At 46.0% G+C, this 23,858-nt stretch overlaps 1 protein-coding gene across 5 annotated transcripts in view; it reads left to right on the top strand.

Moving 5' to 3' along the window:
- KIF21B (kinesin family member 21B) overlaps positions 1–23,858 on the top strand; it is a 67,766-nt gene that overhangs the window by 39,031 nt on the left and 4,877 nt on the right. For 2 of the 5 annotated variants that reach the window (XR_013839871.1, XM_079980228.1), the window contains exons 9-34: positions 440–629; positions 941–1,004; positions 2,549–2,770; positions 3,258–3,342; positions 4,491–4,605; positions 4,958–5,149; positions 5,504–5,703; positions 5,893–6,000; positions 6,507–6,575; positions 7,723–7,952; positions 8,324–8,471; positions 8,594–8,788; positions 9,768–9,869; positions 10,146–10,311; positions 10,504–10,564; positions 10,909–10,966; positions 11,920–12,125; positions 13,059–13,133; positions 13,541–13,654; positions 14,912–14,950; positions 18,078–18,214; positions 19,016–19,196; positions 20,286–20,450; positions 20,696–20,813; positions 21,398–21,568; positions 23,148–23,347. Coding sequence is in view for 2 of the 5 variants with exons in the window: in XM_079980228.1 (XP_079836354.1) it covers positions 440–629; positions 941–1,004; positions 2,549–2,770; positions 3,258–3,342; positions 4,491–4,605; positions 4,958–5,149; positions 5,504–5,703; positions 5,893–6,000; positions 6,507–6,575; positions 7,723–7,952; positions 8,324–8,471; positions 8,594–8,788; positions 9,768–9,869; positions 10,146–10,311; positions 10,504–10,564; positions 10,909–10,966; positions 11,920–12,125; positions 13,059–13,133; positions 13,541–13,654; positions 14,912–14,950; positions 18,078–18,214; positions 19,016–19,196; positions 20,286–20,450; positions 20,696–20,813; positions 21,398–21,568; positions 23,148–23,347 (3,611 nt within the window). In the remaining 3 variants the exon portion in view is untranslated. The remainder of the gene's footprint in view (positions 1–439; positions 630–940; positions 1,005–2,548; positions 2,771–3,257; positions 3,343–4,490; positions 4,606–4,957; positions 5,150–5,503; positions 5,704–5,892; positions 6,001–6,506; positions 6,576–7,722; positions 7,953–8,323; positions 8,472–8,593; positions 8,789–9,767; positions 9,870–10,145; positions 10,312–10,503; positions 10,565–10,908; positions 10,967–11,919; positions 12,126–13,058; positions 13,134–13,540; positions 13,655–14,911; positions 14,951–18,077; positions 18,215–19,015; positions 19,197–20,285; positions 20,451–20,695; positions 20,814–21,397; positions 21,569–23,147; positions 23,348–23,858) is intronic. The other 3 variants (XR_013839872.1, XM_079980229.1, XR_013839870.1) reach the window with 2 other exon arrangements.

Raw genomic sequence — 23,858 nt, forward strand, 5'->3', positions numbered from 1 at the left:
TTTGCCACAAGCTGTTGCTTGTGGTGCACTTTTATTGGTGGTCTTTTAATCTCTTTTTTAAAAGTTCATGTGATAGATTTTACTGTCTTTTAAAACGCAATACTCTACTATGAGAAGCCCCAATGATCAAAGACTGGCATATAAACATAAATATAAATCTTTTATGCAACTCTTTAAGAGCTGGTTTGAAAAAACATGGCAGTCACTGAACTATTTCTGCAGGAAGGTGGATTATAAAATACTTGAAAAGTACCCCAACTTCAGAGCCTTCCTGTATGTGCAAGACTGTCATTACAGGCAGAAGGCTTGAGATGACTGAAGTATACTGTGATGATTATGCCCCTTAATTGGGATGTGCATAGGGCGACTGTCTTCCACCCCAGTCCATGTGCTCTTCAGCCCTTCCTACTGGTGTTTTCATTCATTTCTGTCTCCAAAGGGTAAGCGTGTCATTGGAGAGGATGGCTCTGAAGGCTACAGTGACCTGTTCCAGGAGAATGCCATGCTGCAGAAGGAGAACACCACTTTGCGTATGCGTGTGAAAGCCATGCAAGAAGCTATTGATGCCATCAACGTCCGTGTTACACACTTGATGAGCCAAGAAGCCAACTTGATTCTTGCCAAGGCAGGTGAGGCTGAGAGGGGCAACTGGTTGGGGTCTCTAGACCATTTCATTAGACAGCATACAAATGGCACTATATATTCCTTAAAGTCACAAGAGAAAAATTGAGTTTACACATTTCAGGGTTGGTTTTATGAAGGACCAAACTGTGCATGATGTTAGTCATATGTTCAGTGAAGCATGCTTAGCCTGGCTGCTTTTGTTTTCCATAGGAATTGGGCTTCTCTGATTTCTTTGGGATCTTGCTTGCTCTTGCCTAGCTTTCTCCATTATTGTTTGGAATTTAATTTCTGTGTCTTTGCGTCATTGTTCTCCCAGGTGATGGCAACGAGGCTATTGGTGCTCTGATTCAGAACTACATCCGGGAAATAGAGGAGCTCAGGTAAGACGGAGTGGTCCTCTGGATTCCCCCACCCACTTTTATTCTTTTTGCAAGTGGCCATACCTTCGTGAAAGAGAAAAATATCTAACTTCTAAACTGGTGACTATTAAAGTAGCTATAAGCCAGTATTTTCACCCCTGTGGCTTCTTGCCCTTTGTGTACTGTAATCTTCAAATTATGAGCACTTTAGGATCAGAAACAACCCTTTGCGAATAATAAGAGAACCCATACAAGTGATGCTGACACAAAACCCCACACATACACTAAGGAGAAGAATAGAAGCATTGCCCACCCCACCCCACTCACCACCCCCTCTCCTCCTCTTTTCCCCTCTTTTCTTCCCAAGCTAATACTGCATGCAACACTAATGTCTCACAACAAATGAAACTGATCTGTAGAAAACACAACTTAAAAAAGAGACAATGCACGTATTTTTGTAAACTAAGAAATTTTTAATAATAATAATAAAAAAGAAACAACCCTTTGATATAAAAGACTTGTGGTACTTATAAATTCACTTGTGCCCTCCCAAGGTGTGGGCATTGTAAACAAAGGTGCCTTAAATAACCTCTTTGTCTGCAGTGGTGGCTTTCACAGCCACACAAAGGCAATAAAGTTGAGAGCAGCAGTTGCAGGTCCCACATGCACATTAACTTGCAGCAGTATGCCACAGATGCAGGAACAAACAGCTGAAGCTGCCACAAGTACACAAGCATGCAGCAGCATGAGCCCCCTGCTGGCCAGGCATGCAATAGGAGTGATACAGGGATGCAGAGAGCCAAGCATGTTGCTGGGGGAATAGAAGCAGATGCAAGTGATATGGTAGTGGAATATTCTGCTTCAGAATGTCAAAGAATCATATTAGTAGCATGACTTCCTTGATTTTCTGATGTTCTGACTAACAGAATTTAGGATATCAAAATTTGCATTTGATAAGTACAAATGGCTCCAGTTGACAGTGTCACTCCATGATCTTCCCAGCCCCTTGCACTTGGGCTTCTTTTTTTTACTGGAGATGCCAAGAGTTGAATTTCGGGTCTTCTTCATTGCAAAGCATGTGTTCTACCACAGAGCAATGGCCCCTTCCCTTTATCTGAGATAACTGCTTTGTAGACATCATGAGGAAGGAGTGTGTGTCCCCCAGCACTCCATCTTCTTTCCCCCCTCACATCAAGAATTATCTTAACTAGCAAGTTTCTCAGGTCCCCCCCCACTCCCCCAAGTGTTTCCCCCCTCAGATTTTCTTTTCTTCTGAGTCAAGAGATTAAACATTATACTGCCTTTTGGGTCCTGCTCATTCCTGTTAATGAAGCTGTGTGCTGTCAAGAGTTAAGAGCTGAGCATCCTCCCTTATGGTCTTTTTGAGTCCCTTACTCAATTGCATGTCAATGAGGGCATCAGATGGACTTATATCCATGTGATTCTGGGCTAGCAGATACTCTCCTCCCCACAGTTCCCATAGGAATCTGTCTCTGTCTTCGTGTCAGCACTTCAGTATATAATGGACACTATGAGGTGACTGCTATCTCTTGTCTTCTTTGTAGGACAAAGCTCTTGGAGAGCGAAGCTATGAATGAATCACTGCGTCGTGGTCTATCACGAGTTTCCTCTAGGCTTCCTTATTCCCTGAGCTTATCTTCATCTCCTGGGTTGGGAGCTTCAAATAGCCCTGTCTCCTCTGTGCAAGCTGAGGCCTCAGAGGTCATCCAGTGGGCCAAGCAAGATATAGAACGGTTGAAGAAGGAGACTAAGCTGCGAAGGAAAAGGTAAAATGGGTTCCTCTGTCTTGCATCAGCTCAGGATCCTTCTACTCTAATTAGGCTGCTGGGCCTTCAGAACTTTTTAGAAGTATCAAAATATATTTGTTTTCCATCATTCTCACTCTATGAGACTCTTGTAATGCAGCTCTCATGATCTACAATACAACACCCTTTTCTGTGTTGAGCTTTGATTTTCCCTTCTGTATTGCAAGGATGGTAAATACTTGCTGTCTTGCAGAAAGCTTTGTGAGAGTGACTGCAGGCAAAGAGCTTAGCCAAAAAACACAGAAGAGGCAAATGATTGTGTTTCCAATGGAAATGTCCCCTTCCCATTAGTTATGCAGATGAAATGTTTTGTTTTGATTTGTTGTAATTGGAGTGGTGTTTGTTTTCTTAGCTGCCCTGATGGCCTGTTTTTGTGACTCTGCAGTCTGGAATAAAAATGAATGATTTAGAAACAGATGTTCATGTAAAACTGCCTTCTTTTCTGCAGCCCAGAGAAAGAAGGGTTTAAGAAGAGGTTGAGGATGCAGCAGGGAAATGAGGCGGATGAGACAGATGAGAACGAAGTGGAAGAGGTAAGAGATCTTGCCCTTCTCTTGCATACAACTTCTGTGTTCTTTTGAGCAATTATTAAGGGTGTGAAATTCACTGCTAGCCTTTGGTGGCATCAGGATGAGTCCTGTGGCAATCTTTCAGCATAATGAGAAACTGGCCGTAAAGGACATCTCAAGTGCTATTCCCTTCAGCCAGATTTAACATCTGCTTCAAACATTTCCTGACCTCAGCAATTGCCATACTAATTCCTTAGGCTCCTGAGTCTCAATAAAATATCTCCTGCCATCTCCTCTGAGAAATGCAAGCTTCTCTTTAATCCAACGCCCTTGGATAAATGGAGCAGAATAGGCTGACAAATAGGTGTGTTTTTTAAGTAGGTGAAGTATGTCTTGCTTTTCTGTCTCAAAACATGAATGTCTCTGTGGGATGCCATTGGATTCTTAAAAGCCTGGGGCTGTGCACATTACAAAATGGAAACATTCTTTGATTTAAATAAAGTTAAATAAATTGGTTAAAACTGACAAACTTGTTTATTTTTGGAGGAAATAACAGTGCACTGCTAAAGGCATAATTTTGACTGTGCACAGTCATTACATTATTTCTGCACTGATTCTTGTTTTGGGGGCAGGGGTTTGTTATATTGATATATTTAAGATGAACATTTGGGAATGCAGTAGGCCCACTGTGTACACTGGGATTACATTCTAGGGTCCTTGCTTTGAAGAGCAGAGTTGAAAGACAAAGGCTTGGAAGTTAGTAGAATGAATGGCCAGGTAAAATGCAGCATGGTTTGATTGAGTTGTTGGTGATGTGTGTTAGATCTTCTCTGCCTTCACTTCTCAACATCCGGCTTGATTTCTGAATCCATGTCCAGGACAATGGTAAACACTGATCTTCTAGTGTTTTGCTAATTCGTCAACTAGAAGAACAGAAGGTTGGGTTCATGAAAGGAAGTATGAACTGTAAGAAGTAACATCCCCATGGTGCCTGTGTTCCTAAGCAGTGCAAAATTCATTGAATTAAGGATTGCCATAGGAACAAATTAGCGAACCAAGGAAAGCAGATTGCCATATGCAAGGAAAAGTTGGGCAGGGTTGGAACTGCAATGCCTTGGAACAAGCTGCATCACCACTCCCCTTTTTCTCATCACTGTACCTTCTGTTTTCAGGAGGAACGGGATGAGAGTGGCTGTGAGGAAGAAGGCGGCCAGGAGGAGGAAGAGGAAGATGATTCGGGAAGTGAAGAAAGCCTGGTGGATTCTGACTCGGATGTTGAAGAAAAGGGTAAGCTACTGCAGCAAGTGTTGAAAGGCTGATGACTCTTAGTGGAGTCTCTGCAGGGATCTAGGTGAACACAACACACACAGTCTTCAGGATATATGGAGGGGATGGCCTTCAAAATGTTGAATCCACAGCCCCCATGCTTTCCACCTGGAACTACTGTTGTAATCCTTTTAATAGCACAAAAAACATGCCTGTACATATGCTAGGCCTTTTCTCTTAGCATTCAATTCCATAAAAGGGATACAACTTATTCTAGTCTTTAGTGGAGGTTGTAATGAGTTTAGATACCACTGTCTTCAAGGTGGTGAAGGGTTTTTTGTTTTTTGTTTGTTTGTGTGTGTGTCTTATCTAGCAGCAAATTTCCAAGCTGATCTGGCTGACCTGACCTGTGAGATCGAGATCAAACAGAAGCTAATAGATGAGCTGGAGAACAGCCAGCGGCGCCTGCAAACTCTGAAGCACCAGTATGAGGAGAAGCTGATTCTACTGCAGAACAAGATCCGTGACACACAGCAAGAGAGGGATAGGGTCCTGCAAAACTTGAGTAAGGGCATGCCGCTGGGGTAAAATTGGATTTTGACAGTTCAAACAGCATCTGTTTGCTGATAATGAAAGATTTTGCATTTGGATTCTCAACTGAGGCTGTGATACAAGGGTGGAAAGATTGCTTAAGCAACATTTCTGTCCATACACTTAAAGTGTAACCAGTCACATTGGCACCGAGAACGGTCTGTCTGTACTTAAAATCTGCATCAGAGATGTGGAAGCTGTGGCCCCCTGGATACTGTTGGGACTCCAACTCCCATCAGCCCCAGGCACCATGGCCAATTGGTCATGGATGATGGGAGTTGTAGTCCATCATTCCTGATCTACATACTTCCTTTGTTCTTTCCCTCAGGTTCCATGGAATGCTACACAGAAGAGAAGGCGAACAAGATCAAAGCAGATTATGAGAAGCGTCTAAGGGAGATGAACAGGGACCTGCAAAAGTTGCAGGCAGCCCAGAAGGAGCATGCCCGCCTCCTCAAGAACCAGTCGCGATATGAGCGAGAGTTGAAGAAGCTGAATGCAGAAGTGGCAGAGATGAAGAAAGCCAAGGTACCTTGCCTGGGAATTTGCAATTCTTCATTTGTTCAAGCAACAGGGCACCTTCTGGGTGTTTTGGATTCCCACCCTCAGCCCACCCAGCTTGGGCACCCAACTGGGGAAAGTGGCCCTAGATAGTCACTGGGGCAAGCCAGCTTCTCAGTTATTATGCTTGGCATTGAGTCTATTTGTGCCCTACAGGTGGCACTGATGAAACAAATGCGTGAGGAGCAGCAGCGGCGCAGATTGGCAGAGACGAAAAGGAACCGGGAGATTGCCCAGCTGAAGAAGGAGCAGAGGAGGCAGGAGGTGGGCAAGAGCACCATTTATGGCTGCTCAAGCTTTGAGAAGCCTCTTCCTAGTAGAGCTTACAAAAACCCATAGACTGCTTGTGGACAGGAGAGGGGAAGACGCTCAGTATAATCAGAGCAATCATGCAAAGCGAAGCTGTGATTTAATGCCTGCCTCACTTCAGCCGTCTTCACAAAAATAACTTGTGTGTCTACAAATACATAAGAAGAGGTCTCTTGGATCAGACCAGAGGACCATTTAGTGTGGCGTCCTGTGCTCACAGTGGCCAACGCAGTTGCCTATGGGAAGTCTACTAGCAGGACATGAGAGCAGCAGCATTCTCCCCTCTTGTGCTCCAAAGCAACTTGAGACCTATTGTGGTTTAGGAGGAGTTGGCTTCCTTCCATACATTCCTTTTACACCAGTACACATTTGTCTCCATTTAAGTCAAGACTGACATCACTCCCATTGAGATCCTCTGCTTGTGGGTTTTGTTAATAACTTTTATCATGCTGTGCCTGCAGTTTCAGATTCGAGCTCTAGAATCTCAGAAGCGGCAGCAGGAGATTGTACTTCGCAGGAAAACCCAAGAGGTGAGTGGTGACCTTCTTGCTCACAAGGAAGGCAAGTCTTTAGTTTCCTCTAAAAATACACTCACCTTGGCTTTTGCTGTATTAAAAGCCTCTCACTGTCATCCAGAAAGGATTGTGGATATTTTTGGTGGGTGTGCTTTTACCTGTCATAAGCACTCACTCAGACTGGAGACATGAATGAACCAGACAAGGAATATATTTCCCACTCAGGAATTCTTTACATGGAACAGCGTATGATGGACGAACTATTTCTTTTCTTAAAAATAATTCCAAAATACAAAGGCAAATGTAATACCTTGCCTGGACAAAAACAACCTATCCCTCCACTAGAAAAAAACCCTGGCAAAGCTACAATTTTCCTCATATATCACAGAAAAGATAGGACACAGCCGGATGATCCAACAGAAAGAATTTGCATCCAAAATTCTTTTGAGCTATTGTGGGTTACACAATTTCTCTCTCTCCCTTTAGGATGCCCACTCTCTTTTTATCCAGAACAACTGGGCATCATACCTGCTGCATCACACATGGCTTAGTGTGTGATAGCCAAAATGGTTCTTTGAGAGCCAGTGTGGTGTAGTGGTTAAGAGCGGTAGTCACGTAATCTGGGGAACCGGGTTCGCGTCTCTGCTCCTCCACATGCAGCTGCTGGGTGACCTTGGGCTAGTCACACTTCTTTGAAGTCTCTCAGCCCCATTCACCTCACAGAGTGTTTGTTGTGGGGGAGGAAGGGAAAGGAGAATGTTAGCCGCTTTGAGACTCCTGAAGGGGAGTGAAAGGCGGGATATCAAATCCAAACAACAACAACTCTTCTTCTTCTTCTTCTTCTTCTTCTTCTTCTTCTTCTTCTTCTTCTTCTTCTTCTTCGTTTTGTTACTTATTTAAGCTCATATGTAGGTAACTTGTTGCATTTTTCTCATTCTGCCATGAATGCCCAATGTTACTGGGAACATCTGTAAAAACAGCTGATACTGTGAGCAGACACTTTGCACTTAGGCATGAATAGAGACTAGGGTTGAGGCTGGAGACTGAGCAGCTAACGCTTTGAAGATATTTTCACATAGCAGCCCTGCTTAAGACTGTATCTGTCTGTTATCACCTCTATATTTTCCATTCTTCTAGACTGCTTTGTTGTGTTGTTGTCTAGGTCTCTGCTCTGCGCCGTCTGGCAAAACCTATGTCTGATCGGGTTGCTGGAAGAATGAATCAGAAGCAAACCATGCTGGACTCGGGTGTAGAGGTCTCCACCAGCACCACCTCCTCCGAGCCAGAATCTAGTTCTCGTTCTGTCTCCAGCATTGTGCGCCAATGGAATCGGAAAATCAACACCTTTCTGGGAGACCCTCCTTCTTCCACAAATGGGACTCGAACTGTCAGGTAAGACACTGGCCCAGTTAGCAGTTGTCTAGGTAAGTCAGACTGACCTAGGTGTCTAAAACCATCTGATATAGATTCCTTTGAGGCCTGTCTTGACATCTAATCCACTGGCTTCTATGTGCCTTCCTTTACTTGGCAGCATTCAGAGCAGCTCCCATTTCCATCCACCCAGTATGCTTGGGTAGGAATGACCCAGAATATTTAGCACGGGGATGAGGATCCTTCCAGATATTGCTGGACTCCAACTTTGCCATTTTGCTATGACTGATGCAAGGTGGAGCCCAGCAACATCTGGGAGCCTTTCCATCTCTGGTTTTGGATAATTCTAAGATCATGCTGTTCAGTTTTTCATACATGACTTCCATCTGCAGGAAGAAGTTCGCAAAGAAAGGGGCAAACCAGACCTTTAGTAAGACAGCCCGCATGAAGTGGCAGTCTCTGGAGCGCCGTGTCTTTGACATTGTCATGCAGAGGATGACCATCATCAATCTGGAGTCGGATATGGAGCGACTCATCAAGGTGATGAAAAGTGGCTGTTTCTCACTGGAGCAGAAGGCGAAGGGCCTGGGAAGAGAGCCAGAGAAGGGGCTGCACAACATTGGCAAAGAGGAAACATTCTGCCTTCTCTTCCCCATTTTCAGAAACGTGAGGAGCTGTCACTGATGCAGGAGATGCTTCTGGGGAAGAGGGAGAAGCTGCAGACAGAGAACCCTGAAGAGCAGAAGGGGCTGCAGGAGCTGAATGAGGAGATTGAGGTGCTGGCAGCCAACATTGACTACATCAACGACGGCATTTCTGACTGCCAGGCCACCATCATGCAACTTGAAGAGACCAAGGTGCGTCTGATCTATCCATGATGCAAGCAGTTTGGGAGGGTAGAATGCTGTTGGACCTGGACCCGGTGATGAGCTGAGGTCGGCTGGCTGAGCTCTTGTGTAGATCAGTTACAGTGGATGGATCAGGAAGCACTATGTCTTCTGATCTTACCTTAATGAGTTAAAATCTTGTTTCATTTTCCCAGGCCACTTTAGTTTTGAGTGGGCTGTTTCAGTCTGTTACTGCTTCCTTAAAAGGGGTGGGCTGGGGGAATATAAGACGCAGAGACTGGGAAGTTAACTTGTAGAGTATGGAAAGTCCTGGGTCTCTGCTATTTCCTCTGAGGAACTGCTATTTCTCTCCCCCTCCCCCTTACTTGGTATGTTCCTTTCCCGAACACACAATAAACGGTCGTGTATCAGTTCCTTTCAAAAGCATAAAATAGCAGTCCAAACAAATGGTTTTGTATCAGTGATACTAACATTATAACATTTTAAATTCTTAACAAAATAGTATCAATCCGTTATTAAGAGTTCTGAGAATTTGGCAATTGTGTGAAAGTCTCAGCATCCTAAGTGAACTTGCTGGTCTGTAGACATCTCAAACAAAGGCTTCTGATTGGCCTATAACAGCTTCCACAGCCTGGTGCCCTCCAGGTGTTTTGGACTCCTGATGCCCTTCAGCCAGGGCCAGCATGCCCAATGGTCAGGGGTGATGATGTGAGTCATAGTTCAAAAATATCTGAAAGGCACCACATTTGGGGAAGGCCACTCTGTAGTGCATATGATTTGAGTTCAGGGGCTGGAGCGAGTTGATAATATGAAACTGACTACTACTTTTATGCACAAATCTGCTGGATGGGTCTCTTGCAAAGCCACTTAGCCTGTGGAGCTAAATCTTTAGCAAAGGAACCAGTCCAACTGCTGGCATGGGTAGCAAACTGCAACTGCCCTTTCCCAGGCTTTCTCATTCTGTTGTTTTCCTCCTCTGGGTCTCTAGGAAGAACTGGATTCCACAGACACCTCTGTGGTGATCAGCTCCTGCTCCTTGGCTGAGGCACGGCTTCTGTTGGACAATTTCCTCAAGGCATCCATAGACAAGGTAAGTTATTATTTTTTAAAAGCAGCCTTTCTCTCTCATGCAGACCAGAGATCTGATAGCCACATCTTGCTTTGCAACTATTCAGTAGCAAGTTGGTCTGTTCAAAGACCCCAAGTAGACGGATCAGTCCTGATGGACAAGGTTAATGAACTTCTTCAAATAGTTTTGCTTTAGAATGGAGTGAGGGAGACAGATGTGTTTCACTAGGGAGGGCATTCCACAAGTGGGAAAGCTGCCGCTGAGCTTGTGCCTAATCCTCCAATCTTTGCAAAACAGAGCCTGCAGGTAGCCCAGAAGGAAGCCCAGATCCGCCTGCTGGAAGGCCGCTTGAGACAAACAGATGTGACTGGCTCCTCTCAGAACCACCACATCCTGGATGCCTTGCGGGAAAAGGCAGAATCCCACCCTGAGCTACAGGCGCTCATCCACAACGTGCAGCAAGGTGGGAGTTTGGAGTAGCTTTTGCTTCTTTGAGATAGAATCGTGTTCACTTAGAAATCCTCTTTTTCGCTTACCCTCATTCATGGCCTGGGTCAGAGGGAAACAGGGGTATGTTTTGGTCCAACACCAGAGCTAAGTACCCATGTGCTAGTGGATGCGCTCTACCTGGTTTTTGTTTTATCCTTTTGCACAGAGAATGGCTATGCCAGCACAGATGAAGAAGTTTCTGAATTCAGCATGGCCTCAGAGGGGAGGTGAGTTGTGGACCCAGAGAGACCGCAGGGCACAGGTTGAGTGTTTTCCACCTGTTTTCCCTTTGGGCTGTGGTGGGCTTTAAAAGGTGGGCAGGGTGTAAATTCCATGTGGTGACCAATGTAGCCACCATTCAAAGTCAGCTTTGAGTATGAAAGAAACCCCTACATGGTTCTTTTCTGTAAAATTCTGGAATTAAGCTAGAAAACCTGTGGTGCAAGAATGAAGTGGGCTCCTGAGTTAAGGACTGAAATTCTGCTGGGATGGAGAGTCTCTTAGTTAGTTTGCACCTCTGTAGTTCTTACTGAAAATATGTGTGCACAAAACTCTCCCTGTGTCCCTGCAGCTTTTCCCAGTCTTTCTCCATGAAGGGCTCTGCCAGCCAGGATGACTTCAAGTGCAGGGTAAGTTTCAAAGTTTGAGTCTGGCAAACACTTCCAATTCTTCTTGTTGTTGTTATATGTTTTCATTATGGAAATTTCCTGGGAAGATGCTTAGCAGATCCATCCAGAACTAACAAAAGCTTCAAATAGCGAGGAAGGAGTTTAAGATTTTCACCAACCTAAACAATGGTCAGTGACAGGAAAATGTTGACAACGTTGTAGGATATCCTGGACATTTTTGTACAGAAATGCTTTTTCTTGTTGAAGGTGCCCCATGTGGTCAGATTTATGTTTGGCTATATTTGTTTATATATGTTTGTTTTTAAAGCGGAACATGGCACTTTGACCTTGCCACGTTCTTATTCTGTAGCTTTCCGAATAGTGGGGAGCCCCCGGCGGATATATGCACCATTTTTTCATCTTCCCTACATTTCACTGAGGCCAAGTTATGGTATTTGTACTGCATTTTGGCAGCTAGCCGTGGTGCTGTACATCCAGATGGTGATTCTTAAGCTTTGGCCCTCCTCCAGTGAATCGGCAATGAAATTAAAACAAAGCCCTGGACTGATGTGTGTTATGTCTCTGTCTGTCCTAGCCATGGCTCTGTTGAATAAGCCTTTTATCCAGAGAAAACAATTGGCCCCAGACTGGCCTACTTGAATTTTAGTGGGATGGAGGGGGTGGGGGCCACAGGAACTTCATTAGGTCTCTTCTGAATGACCAGCAATTGCTTCTCAGTGGTAGGTGGTGCGTTCTGTTTTTGTCCATGTTAAGTTCAGAACGAAGTGGGAAGGTCTTGGAAGGCTGCTTGGGATATTTGCAGGGGTTTCTGAGATTGAGGTGACCAAGAAATGCTAGCCTTCCCAGGCTGAATTTGAGCACCAGCTACAGTGGCAACTGGGGAATAGCTCCCGCGTTGCCCTGCCATCTGCTGCTCCTTAGTTTGCTTTGTGTTTTCTGGGGCTTTGTTTTAGGGGGAGCCCAAGCTGTCTGGCCAGATGAAAGCTGTGTCTGCAGAGTGTCTAGGGCCCACATTGGACATCTCCACCAAGAACATCACCAAGTCGTTGGCATCCCTCATGGAGATCAAAGAGGATGGGATTGGCTTCTCCATCCGTGATCCTTACTACAAGGAGAAGGTCTCCCGCACCATCAGCCTGCCCATCCGAGGGAGTACATTGTAAGCCATGGTAGCCTACTTGGTGATCTGTGTATGGATCGTGTTGGGGAAACTGTGGTGTAGGTGACTGCTGGCTTTGGGCGGTTGGATTTCTGCCATGATTTCTGCTCTACTTGAGGGTGAAGAGTTGGTGGGCAAAGGGAGAGCAACCAAGGTAAGAACAGAAAGTCATGCATTGTTCTGGGGTCAGAGTCAGTTTCCCTCTTCGCTGGCACAGTCTTCCATGGGGAGTAGCTGTGACACGGGCGACATCGGATCCCTCATTCTTGTGAAACTGTTCCCCAGGTCTTCTCCCCAGACCTATAAACTGGCAGCTTCAAGTACTCCTGGTTTACAAACTATAGTGAACAGCAAGAAAGACTTGAAAGGCAGGGACATCCCCTCTTTCCCCCAGATGCTGCTACTGCGGGTGGACAAACCTAGGTGGTGTGAACTGCATAGCCTTTACAGCCCACCATCAGCCAGGCAGGAACCAGGGCAGGCAGCTCCTGTGGACACCAAGAGTGCTGAAAATTGAAATAGTCCTCCCAGTCCCCAGAATGAGGGCCACTTAAGACCTTATGGAAACTCACTTGGTACAGCCCTCCCAAGAAGTGTACCATCTTGTAATGCACATAGAGAAACGTGTCCCAGAATGTGCTTCCACATCAAAATCTCTGCATACACACACAGCTGGCACGTGCAGTAAGAATGTTTTTATCCTAGCCTCCCTGTTGTGTTGCTTGGCACCTGCAAGGAGATTCTGATGTGGAGGAGCTTTCAAAGAAGGAATTCCCTGCATGTGATGCAGGACTGTTCTGTGTGTCCTGGAGAATATTAGAATCTGCTATGAGAACCAGCTGGTCAAGACTTTGCTCCTCCCAGTTTCCATCAAAGCTGAGGGAGCCCAACTTTGGATAGGGTATTTACTAACCATGGCTGCCTCTCGTCTAGCCCTAGACAGTCCCGTGGTGCAGACACATCACCCCTCACCAGGAGGAAGTCATATGACCGGGGCCAGCCTATCAGGTGAGTGTGTGTGAGTGAGTGCAATTGGCAGCAGTTCTTACGCTTTGCTCATAATGCAGAAAATGAATTGTTGTGTGATGCAGGATCTAACAGTGCTGCAAGATTATATAATTAGTGGAACCCACCCAGCACCTGCCAACCTAGCAGTTCGAAAGCACCTCCGGGTGCAAGTAGATAAATAGGGACCGCTTACCAGCGGGAAGGTAAACGGCGTTTCTGTGTGCGGCTCTGGCTTGCCAGAGCAGTGATGTCACGCTGGCCACGTGACCCGGAAGTGTCTCCGGACAGCGCTGGCCCCTGGCCTCTTGAGTGAGATGGGCGCACAACCCCAGAGTCTGTCAAGACTGGCCCGTACGGGCAGGGGTACCTTTACCTTTACCTTTACTGCTTCTCTCTTTCTTGCCTAGGAACCCAGATGTTGGATTCACTCCTCCTTCATCCCCTCCCAGCAGGCCACGCAACGACCGGAATGTTTTCTCCCGCCTCACCAGCAACCAGAGTCAGGGCTCAGCACTAGACAAGTAAGGCCGCCTGCGGAACTTGGGGAAACTTGTATCCCCATAGAAGGTGACAACAGAATGGATAAACTGGCAGTGCCAGGGATATCTTCCCCTTATGTCCCACTCTGCCCAGCACCAAGAATGGCATGTTTTTCTTTGACTTCCAGGTTTGGGCCCTATTTGCACTGGAATTAGCACCATGCCTCTGTCACCTAGACACTTAGGTGCAATTACTGTGAAACCTGCCAAATCATTCAGGGAGCCTCTTATGTGCTGTTGTAGAGGCATGTGAATCAAAGTCCTTGGTCTTTGCGGCCAAGTACCTGAGTCGGTGCTTTAAGCTCAGAAGCACCCTATTCTCCCCATATGTCATGGGTAGCAGTTCTGAATCTCTTTCCAATCCTGTCTGCAGCCTATAGGGGCCATCTGCTCTGGTGCCCCTTTATTAACAGGTCACCTCTGTTTTAGTGCGGGGGAGGAATTGGTATGTTTTTTCCAGCACAGGTGTAAGTTTAGCCTTCCAGATATTTCTTCATATTGGAAAGATATTGGAAATCAAGGTCATATGAGTCCTGCCTTCTAAATACCAGCATGTCAGCTTTGGGTCCACACCCCGCCTCTGGAGTGTGTTCCACAAGCCTCCTGAACGACAGCTGGTGGCAGCATTGACAGAGCTTCAGTTAACACAATGGGATTCCTCTAACATGGGCTGCCTTGATCTTCAAGGACACAGGGATGATGCTGAATTTTCAAAACACAGAACAGCAGCCCAATAAATAAAGGAACCTCTTAGGGCTAAGCTGGCAGTAGAGTGACCTCTGTGACCATTGGGTCCATATTCCCATTTGGAGGTGGCATGGGAGTCACTGCCAACGTTCTCAGAAGCTGGCCCACCCGTAGCTATGTAGGAGCCTTGGGCAGGCATTCCCAGATTTGTGCACATTCCCTTCTTTTGCAGAAGAACCATACATGCACAATAACTCAGCATCCTGAGAATCTCCACTTCCTTTTTGTTCTTAATCCAAGCTCCGAGCCTTATGGCTGTGATGACAGGCTTGCAAGTGTGTGGTGAAGCACCTAGTTAAAAACTCATGATGGTTTCTGCTACGCACCCCCCACCCCCCCGTTCCTGATCCCTTCTGTCTGTGGTCTGCTCTCCTATGTCTGCCCGCCCTGCTAGCTTGGATGCAATAACAACCCTTCCTTTTCTGACTATGCTGCTGCTTTTCCTTCTCCTGGTTTTAATTACCCATAATCCTGCTAATTTTCTGTTCCTAGGTCTGATGACAGTGACTCCTCTGTCTCGGAGGTGCTGAGGTATAAAACTTACTATTTATTATATAACTCTTCTTGCTTTCCTCTTTTCTCATTCTTTTCCCCTCCCTGCATTTGAAACCTGCTTGTAACTGAACCCGGTGTGATGTTTCTTTCCTTGTGCTGCTTCTCCTTGCTGGTAGATTTGCCTTCCCAGCTGATTAGAGTGCTCGATTGGGACCCCTTCCTATGTTAACTGAAACAGTAGGGTTCACCCCACTCAGCATGCTTCACTAGGACACATCATGCGGTTAATCCACCAACACGCACGTGTATCTGAAAATCTCAAGTCTCTTTCCCCCCGGCACTTAATAGACGCCATCCTGTGGCATGTTTTTGTTTGGAATGGACCAAGCATACGCCTGCAGGTAGTGCATGTCTGTAACTAGGAGTTAGGAGCTAACCATTTGCATGTGTCGTAATTGCACCATGATTTCATGAATGTGGCTCTTGAGTAGTTTCTAGGCCTCGTGGTGGAGAGAATATCAGAAAACGTCCAGGCAGCTTCCCTTCAGGCTCAGAGTCTTGGAGTCATTTGAGTTGAGAACATTTCCATGCCCTTCAAGCACAGCTCCCTGCCTCCCCCACACTTCCCATAGGCTTCCAGTTCTTGGCAGTCCTGCTCCCATGAAGCCTATGGGAGCACCCCATGCCTTTTCCATCTGCCACTACAGCCCAGAAGTCCAGCTCCTGTTTTCTTTTTATCCAGGGCAAGTTATTTTTGCCATAGTTGCTAAAATGGATGGATGGTAGTTTTTAAATTTGCATAATGGCATCCAGCCTCATACTGTGAATACATGGGAGGTCCTGAATGCTGATTCTGGTCACTGGATTTCGTGTTAAAGCGATACTCCAGCAAGCGGCAATGCCTTTCCCTTATTTCTGGGTGTAAAATAAACTTTCAAGACATTAGCCAACCCCACTGAAGATGGAGGGGTGCACATGTGTAAGGGAAATGTAATCTGTTATCTTTATTTCTGTCCTAATAATCAAGAGTGTGTCCTTTTTGAAAATGGGAATAAACTACTGGACCAAGTTTAAGATTTTGGTATTGACTCATAAATCCGTGAACAACTTGGGACTAGAATACCCGAGCAATCACCTTTTCTCCCTATTGACCTACCACCAGCCTTTGCCAACCTAGTGTCCTCCTGGTCCTTAGGGCTACCACTCCCTTCAGCCCCAGCAAAGGCTACCCTGCATAATCAGTACAATTGTCTAATGAGGCCTTCATGGTTGTGCTACAACCTTTTGAAGTACAGGTAGTGGCCATTAGAACGGGAGGGCCTTTTCTGTAGTGGCACCCTTATTATAGAACCACGTTCCCTCCGAGTTTAGGTGAGTGCCCAATCGATGCTGATCAGGCATCTTTTAAAAACTCACTTGTACTCCCAAGCTGGACCTTGGTCTCAGTATATTATCACTTTAATTCTGCCCTACTTTTTCACTGCATTACATTTCTATATTTTATATGTATTTTAACAGTATTGTACACTACCACTTCTCAACTTTGATCTTGGAGAAAAGTTTTGTGTGATGTGTTCAAGCCTCTAACTCACTCTTATGTGATTTATTTTTTGGGGAAGGGGCTCCATTCCTTTTTTAAACTTTATGTGTCTTGGTGATCCCATGTATTCATATAAGAAACTGCTGCCAACTTTCAGAGCTGTTACAAAGCTTGTTGCCGGGAAGGTTTGAAGTGTCTCCATGTTGACCACAAGGTGGTGCACCGATTTCATGCCCGACTCAGATGGAGACAGTTTAGAGAAGAGGAGTTTGAGTTGTCAAAGTTACAAAGTTTATAGGTCTAGAATAACATGACATGCTGCTAGGTGGGACCAAGTGGATTATTAAAATAATTGCAATCATTTGGACCCATGTGTTCATTTCAGAGCAAAAAATAAAGGAGATTTTTGTTACTTACAAAGGGTCAGTGCCTCTCTTGCCATGTGGTAACAAAACTATATTAGTTACATTGCACCTTGATCTTGCACAAAGAGAGTTGGAGGCTGAAATTTGAAATAATCTTTCAGAAACAAAGCAGCCAATGCAGTAACTTGGAGCTGTTGATGAGGAAGGGGCTGTCACTCTATGGATGCTTTGCATGCATCAGGTTCCATGTTCAGTGATATCTCCAGGTGAGGCTGGCAAATATTCCCGCCTGAAACCCTGGAGAACCACTTTCAGTCAATGTTCTGAGCTGGATGGATTAATAGCATAAAGTAGCTTCCTGTGTTCCCATTCAAAGCTGCATGTAAATACACACATTCTGACGCTCAGGGTTGTGCATTGCAGTTTTCAATTCCATTAAGAACTTCTATGAATACACAAAACATTAGTTGGCTTTAATATAGCAACAACTAATAGTTTATTTACACCCCGCCTACTATGGGCAGCTTCCAACATAATATAAAAACACAACTAAACATCAAGCATTAAAAACTTCCTGATACAGGGCGGCCTTCAGATGTCTTCCAAAAGACAAATCACTGTTTATTTCCTTGACATCTGATGGAAGGGTATTCCACAGGGCAGGCGCAACTACCAAGAAGGCCCTCTGCCTGGTTCCCTAAAGCTTCACTTCTAACAGTGAGGGAACCAGAAGAAGACCCTCGGAGGAGGACTGAGGTGTCCAGGCTAGAGGTGGAGATGCTCCTTCAGGTATACAGGGCCGATGCTGTTTAAGGCTTTAATGGTCAGCACCAGCACTTTGAATTGTGCTTGGAAAGGGGCCTAAGCATGTGTCCTGTAGCCCTGCTATGCAACCTATGTTGCCTCTTGGGGAAAAAACACTTGAAGAGCATTTGAGTGGATCAGCTTTCAGCATAATACTGACACCAGTATATAACCAATGGTGGAGCATCTCACCCTTCCTGTAACTTGAAGATGTTTGTGCCCAGAACTTTGTGACATACTCTTCAGCTTGATTCTGCATGTGCTTGCCTGCCTGTCACTCCCCCACCTTTCCCCCCCCCTCTTTTAAGCTTAATGTGGGTCTGGTCCTTCTGGCACGCCAGTGTCTCCTGAGCAGTGTGATTCCCAGGTGCATGATCAGTTACTCTAAGGATGCCTGATTGCTGCAGCTGCAGGAACCGTCTCTCAAAGCATTTCTCTTTTTCTCCCATGCAAGGGGCATTATCAACCCTGTGGGAGGCTCCAGGAGTGCCCGGACAGCTCCGCTGCAATGCATCTCTGTGGCAGAAGGACACACCAAGCCTGTTCTGTGCCTGGATGCTACAGATGAATTGTTGTTCTCTGGATCCAAAGGTGTGTATTTGAGAGAGGGGGTGGGAGCTGCTTTTGGTGGCTTAAGCCTGGTATGAATGAACAGAGTCAGAAGTTCTGATTGGAGCTTTTCCAGCAATGTTCAGAAATGGTGAAAAATTAAGCATTTTCAGGGATGGTGGAAGAAAAAGTATACTATTGCCTTCCCTGCCCTTTTACCCTAGTTTTGCTGCTGAAGCAAGTTGCCCAGCAACCTTTCCCCCTGCCCCAGTACCTCTGTTTGAAGGACTCTGTGTCATGATGGAGCTGCTTCACCCCAGGGACATGGTTGACGGAACTAAGCTGCCCCCATGGCTGCAATTGGGACAGCCATTCTCCCCGCCCCTGCAAGCAGTGACGTTAAAGTGCTTCACATGTGGAATAGCCACTGCATGGAGACAGTTTTGAGCAGGCTCAGTCTGTATGGTATATCATGTGACAAGTGCCCTCTAGATACATTGCACTCTCACTATTTTCCTTGGTAAGTCAAGCATGCATGTGCCTGCTCACAGACATGAGCATAACAAGTGTAATGTCTCTTTCCAATAAATGCAGTGGGTGGCAAAAAAGTTAAGGATGACTATAAAGACAATGGCTGTCCCCCCAAAAAAAGAAACTTCTGCAACTGCTGAACCTTTCAAATTTGAATTAAAACCGGCTGCTTTCCATCTTATCTGCTGTATGTCCACATTTTAAAATATTAGTCACATCTTAGAATCGCTTAGGAGAAAGTGGTGGTTTCTGTTCTCAGATGGGAAACTAGGGCACTGCTGGCACAACTGAAGTTCTCTCTTCTTTCCAAAGATCGGAGTTGCAAAATGTGGAACTTGGTGACCGGCCAGGAAATTGCCTCCTTGAAAGGCCACCCTAACAATGTGGTTTCCATAAAGTACAGTAACCACTCTGGCCTGGTGTTCACAGTCTCTACCTCTTACATCAAAGTGTGGGACATCCGGGATTCTGCAAAGTGTATTCGTACTCTCACGTAAGTACTTGTCAGCTTTCTGTTTTGCTGCTTTTGAGTTTTTCGAAGCTTCATTTGTGGCCTTGTAAGGTTTAACAAAGTGGGGTTTAAGAGCATAAGCCATTGCTATCCATGGTCACACAACATTGTGCCAAATCATCCATTGCGCCATAAGGCAGGGGAAAGTGAACTGTGAGATCCCACAAGCTGCTTCTGATTGCTGATGTTTGGATAGCATTGTATCTGCAGGTGCTCCTCACCTGCTTGCTGGTCTACTGTATCCTGTTTTGCAGTCTTCTATATCCTGGTCTACTATATCCTGGGCACAGCCTTGACATCTGACACAGGGCCATCTCTCTACCCACCAAACTTGCTTCCTCCAACATCTACAGGCCAGATTATGCATGTCATTTGTCACATGCTTAGTCCTACTGTGCAATGTGCAAGGATGAACATAGCAAAGTCACATCAGGACAGTCCCAGTCAAGGAGCTCCTGCATTGACTATTCTTAAGAATAAAAAATGGTACACCAGGTCTAATCCTGTGACAAACCCTCAGTAGGCTCTCCTTTCAATCTGCTAGAACTGTTCCTCTGAGGAATAATTCCTTCCAGGTGATCTGTGGGTTTGAAAACATATTGCTGTTCCTGGTCCTCATGGAGTTGAACCATGGAGCCAGTGTGGTGTAGTGGTTAAGAGCGGTAGTCACGTAATCTGGGGAACCGGGTTCGCGTCTCCGCTCCTCCACATGCAGCTGCTGGGTGACCTTGGGCCAGTCACACTTCTTTGAAGTCTCTCAGCCCCACTCACCTCACAGAGTGTTTGTTGTGGGGGAGGAAGGGAAAGGAGATTGTTAGCCGCTTTGAGACTCCTGAAGGGGAGTGAAAGGCGGGATATCAAATCCAAACTCTCCTCCTCCTCCTCTCCTCTCCTCCTCCCGAGCTCTTTATTTTGGAGCTGCTTTTGTCTGAGTAGCCTCCTCCGAAAGGCAAAGGCAAATCTGCAGTCTCTTTCTTGCTGCCCTGCAGCTGAACTCCATTTCTGCTTCTGTGAGACTCCCCCTCCTCTTTCCTCTGTGAGACTCTTTTCCTCTTTCTCTCCCTCTATTAGTTCATCAGGCCAGGTGATTGCCGGGGATGCCTGTGCTGGGACCTCTACCCGCACCATCACCAGTGTGCAAGGAGAGCACCAGATCAACCAGATTGCACTTAACCCCACAGGCACCATGCTCTATGCAGCCACTGGCAATTCTGTCCGCATCTGGGAGCTAAACAGGTGAGAGGGGGTGAACTGCCTACAATTCCAAACTGTTTGGAAATCTGCAAAAATGCCCAGAAGAGAATGGCAAGAGACTGTTGCCATGGCCCAAACTCCTCAGTTACTCACACTGAAGAACTTGAAACTCAACCCCTTTATGAATACATTTAGTATCTGGGCATTACTTGGGGAGCATTTAGCCTTGGGGGGGGGCGTTCCTGCTGTTAATTTCTCAACACTACCCTTTCCACTTTTTTGACTAGGTTGCAGCCCATTGGGAAGCTGACAGGCCATATTGGGCCAGTGATGTGTCTGACGGTGAACAGGACTGCAAGCAACCATGACCTAGTCATCACGGGATCTAAAGATCACTATGTCAAGGTATTAGACATAATAATTACGTTTTACTGAGTTCACTGTTAGCAGCATCCTTAGTCCCCCACCCCCCTTTGGCAGCCCAACTATCTGTGTCTCCTGTCTTTACAGAGCCCTACAAAATACTCAAGGTCAAACCCTTTCCCCCCCTAATACACACTTCCATTTCCAGACATTTTGTTCCACATAACCAAACATACTTAGGGAAGAATTCAAAGTAGCACTATGTCAGTTGTTCCATCATTGCAAGGATTTCAGCTTGCTAGAGGAAATGAGTCGTCCTCTCCTCCCACTATATGCCATTCCGGGGGCTATTCTCCCCAATCAAGTCAATTGGGTGGGGTGCATGGGCAGAGAAGGGGCAGAAAAACCCTGTTTCACCAGTAGAAGTCATCTCACAGCCTTCCATTAGCAAGACTCATTGGTTGAATCCATTCCCTTATTTTTAAGAGTTACTCTGGAGCAGGGAAAGCTATAGGACTATCTAGCACAATGCCTACTTTTCTGAAAGCGGGGGACACTGAGCCCAGGGTTAACTGCAGGTTGAATCTGGGCTGCGGATTCTTATTTTGCCACTTCTCATTTTGCAGATGTTCGAGATTGCGGAAGGCGTTGTTGGGAACATTGGCCCCACTCACAACTTTGAACCCCCACATTATGATGGCATTGAGTGCCTAGCTATTCAGGGAGATGTTCTCTTCAGCGGCTCCAGGGACAACGGAATCAAGAAATGGGACCTGGACCAGCAGGAGCTCATCCAGGTAAGAAGGATGATAGGGAAAGATGCTGGGTTTTCAAAGACAGAGGCGGTATACCATTTGTGTGGTGTGAATTGTGCTGAGGGTGTCAATATACAGTTGGTGCATAAATTCCTCCTGTAGTGCAAGGGTAAGAAGGCCCCATGCTGACATCCCTGAAGGGGGCGGACCATGAGGCCAGTGGAAATTTTAGATGCTAAAATTCAGATAGTGCACGTATCCCATACACATTAAATTTATTTGCAGCAAGTATGGCCTCTGCATATGTATTCCAGCCATGATTGTATTGAGCTCAGTAAGCCTCTTCGAAAAAGCAGGGTGGTTATTCTAGAGCAGGCATAGGCAAACTTTGGCCCTCCAGATGTTTGGGACTACAATTCCCATCATCCCTAGCTAACAGGACCAGTGGTCAGGGATGATGGGAATTGTAGTCCCAAACATCTGGAGGGCCAGAGTTTGCCTATGCCTGTTCTAGAGAGAGGGTGAGCAAGGACCAAATCTCTTGGAGCACTGACTTGCTGGCAGTATCTAGTAGAACCTGGTGTCCTCCAGATGCTTAGGGCTAACAGATTAGGGAAAGCAGTTGTAAAAGAATCCTACTATCTTCCTTTAATAAGTTAATATTTCCATTGTATATTTTCCCAGCAGTCAAACAACATTGGCCCTCAAAGTCTTGTTGGGGGTCTTATGGCCTATGTGTTGTATTATTTATTATTCTAGCTATTTAGTGGTTCTTGACTTGGTTATCTAGTTTACTACTGGTAACAAGCACAATTAGTCCCAAGGCCAAGTGTGCCAAGTTTGGGGAGCTTGGGGCAACTCCCATAATCCCTAGCCATTGGCCATGGTGCCAGTGGGAGTTGGGGGTCTAAAAACATCAAGCAAGCCACAGATATTCCACTGCTGATCTATGCCCTTCGGTGCACTATTTTAGAGTTAAATGTGGGAAGGCCAAGCCAACAGCCATTCTGAGTGCAATCCAGTAACTTCCATCTTTGCCAAATGTGTCACATAAGAACCAAAGGAAGGAAGTTGTCCTGGCTTAGTTAAGAATTGGAATCCCTGTTGAAAGGGTTGGCCCTGCTCATGCAGAATTCTCCTCTTGTTGCTGCAGTGTTCATAGTTTTCAAGTGTGTGGCCTTGCTTTTGCATAGCCAGTTCCCCATTTCAAATTTAGCCTCAATTCCAGGTAGTGATATCGATCTGCAAACATTTGTTCAGGTTTCTGAGGTGTGTCAGCTGGGTGTCCTCATTTTAAGACTGTTTACATTATTAGGAACAAGCCCTATGAAAGAATTCCCCTGCATTTGCAAGATTGGTGTGTGGGCCAATTGGGTTTTAGCTGCCACTGTGCCATAACCTTCAGGACAAATTAATGGCATGGTGGCATTATTTTTATGGCACAACCAACACCTACAATGAATGGCAGTGTTATTCCAGTTCTTCTTTAGTATCTAGTCCACTCCCTTGGGCTTTGTTTTAACTCCCAAGTCATCTCATTCAGAAATCCGTGGGTGGAAAAGTTTTTGGGGTGTGGCAACAGGCCCTTGCTAACTCAGCTCATTGTGACTCCTGTTTCTAGCAAATCCCAAACGCACACAAAGACTGGGTTTGTGCGTTGGCCTTTGTGCCTAGCCGGCCCATGCTGCTGAGTGCCTGCCGTGGTGGGACAGTGAAGGTCTGGAATGTCGATAACTTCACCCCCGTTGGGGACATCAGAGGGCACGACAGCCCCATCAATGCCATCTGCACCAATTCTAAGCACATATTCACAGCTTCCAGGTGAGTGTTGAGGGCAAGGGCTTCTCTTTACCATGAACTCTTTGCCCGCTGCATCCCATCATGTGTAGTCAAGCTGCTCAAAAAAATGAGGTGCCACCAGAGATGAGCTGGTTACTGGCCCAAGCACCTGGTTGACGGAGGAGCCAGAGGAAGCCATTGCTTCTGTGTCTGCCCTGCTCACAGAGCCATAGTGCAGTGGTGTCCATCTCAACACCGATCTCCCAGAGTCACTTACTGTGCATCCTTGAGACCAAGGAACGGCTTTTTCATGGTTCTTTAGTTCACCTCTTCCTCATCACATCTCCAGCGAGATTCTGTATGGTGCTTCCTTGTTTGTACCTAAGGTTGATTTCTGGCACTGCCCCTTACGAAAGGGTGCCTTGCTGTAGTAGCCAGTGATTAGCACCTAAGGACATAGCTCCTCAACTGAGGCACAACAAGCTGGTTTGTCCCAGCAGTCACGAACTGAACTGAGCCGCAGGGACTCTTGGTAACCCATCACGGTCCCATG

Source organism: Podarcis cretensis (assembly GCF_951804945.1).
Source record: "Podarcis cretensis genome assembly, chromosome: 6".
Classification (NCBI taxonomy): Eukaryota; Metazoa; Chordata; class Lepidosauria; order Squamata; family Lacertidae; genus Podarcis; species Podarcis cretensis.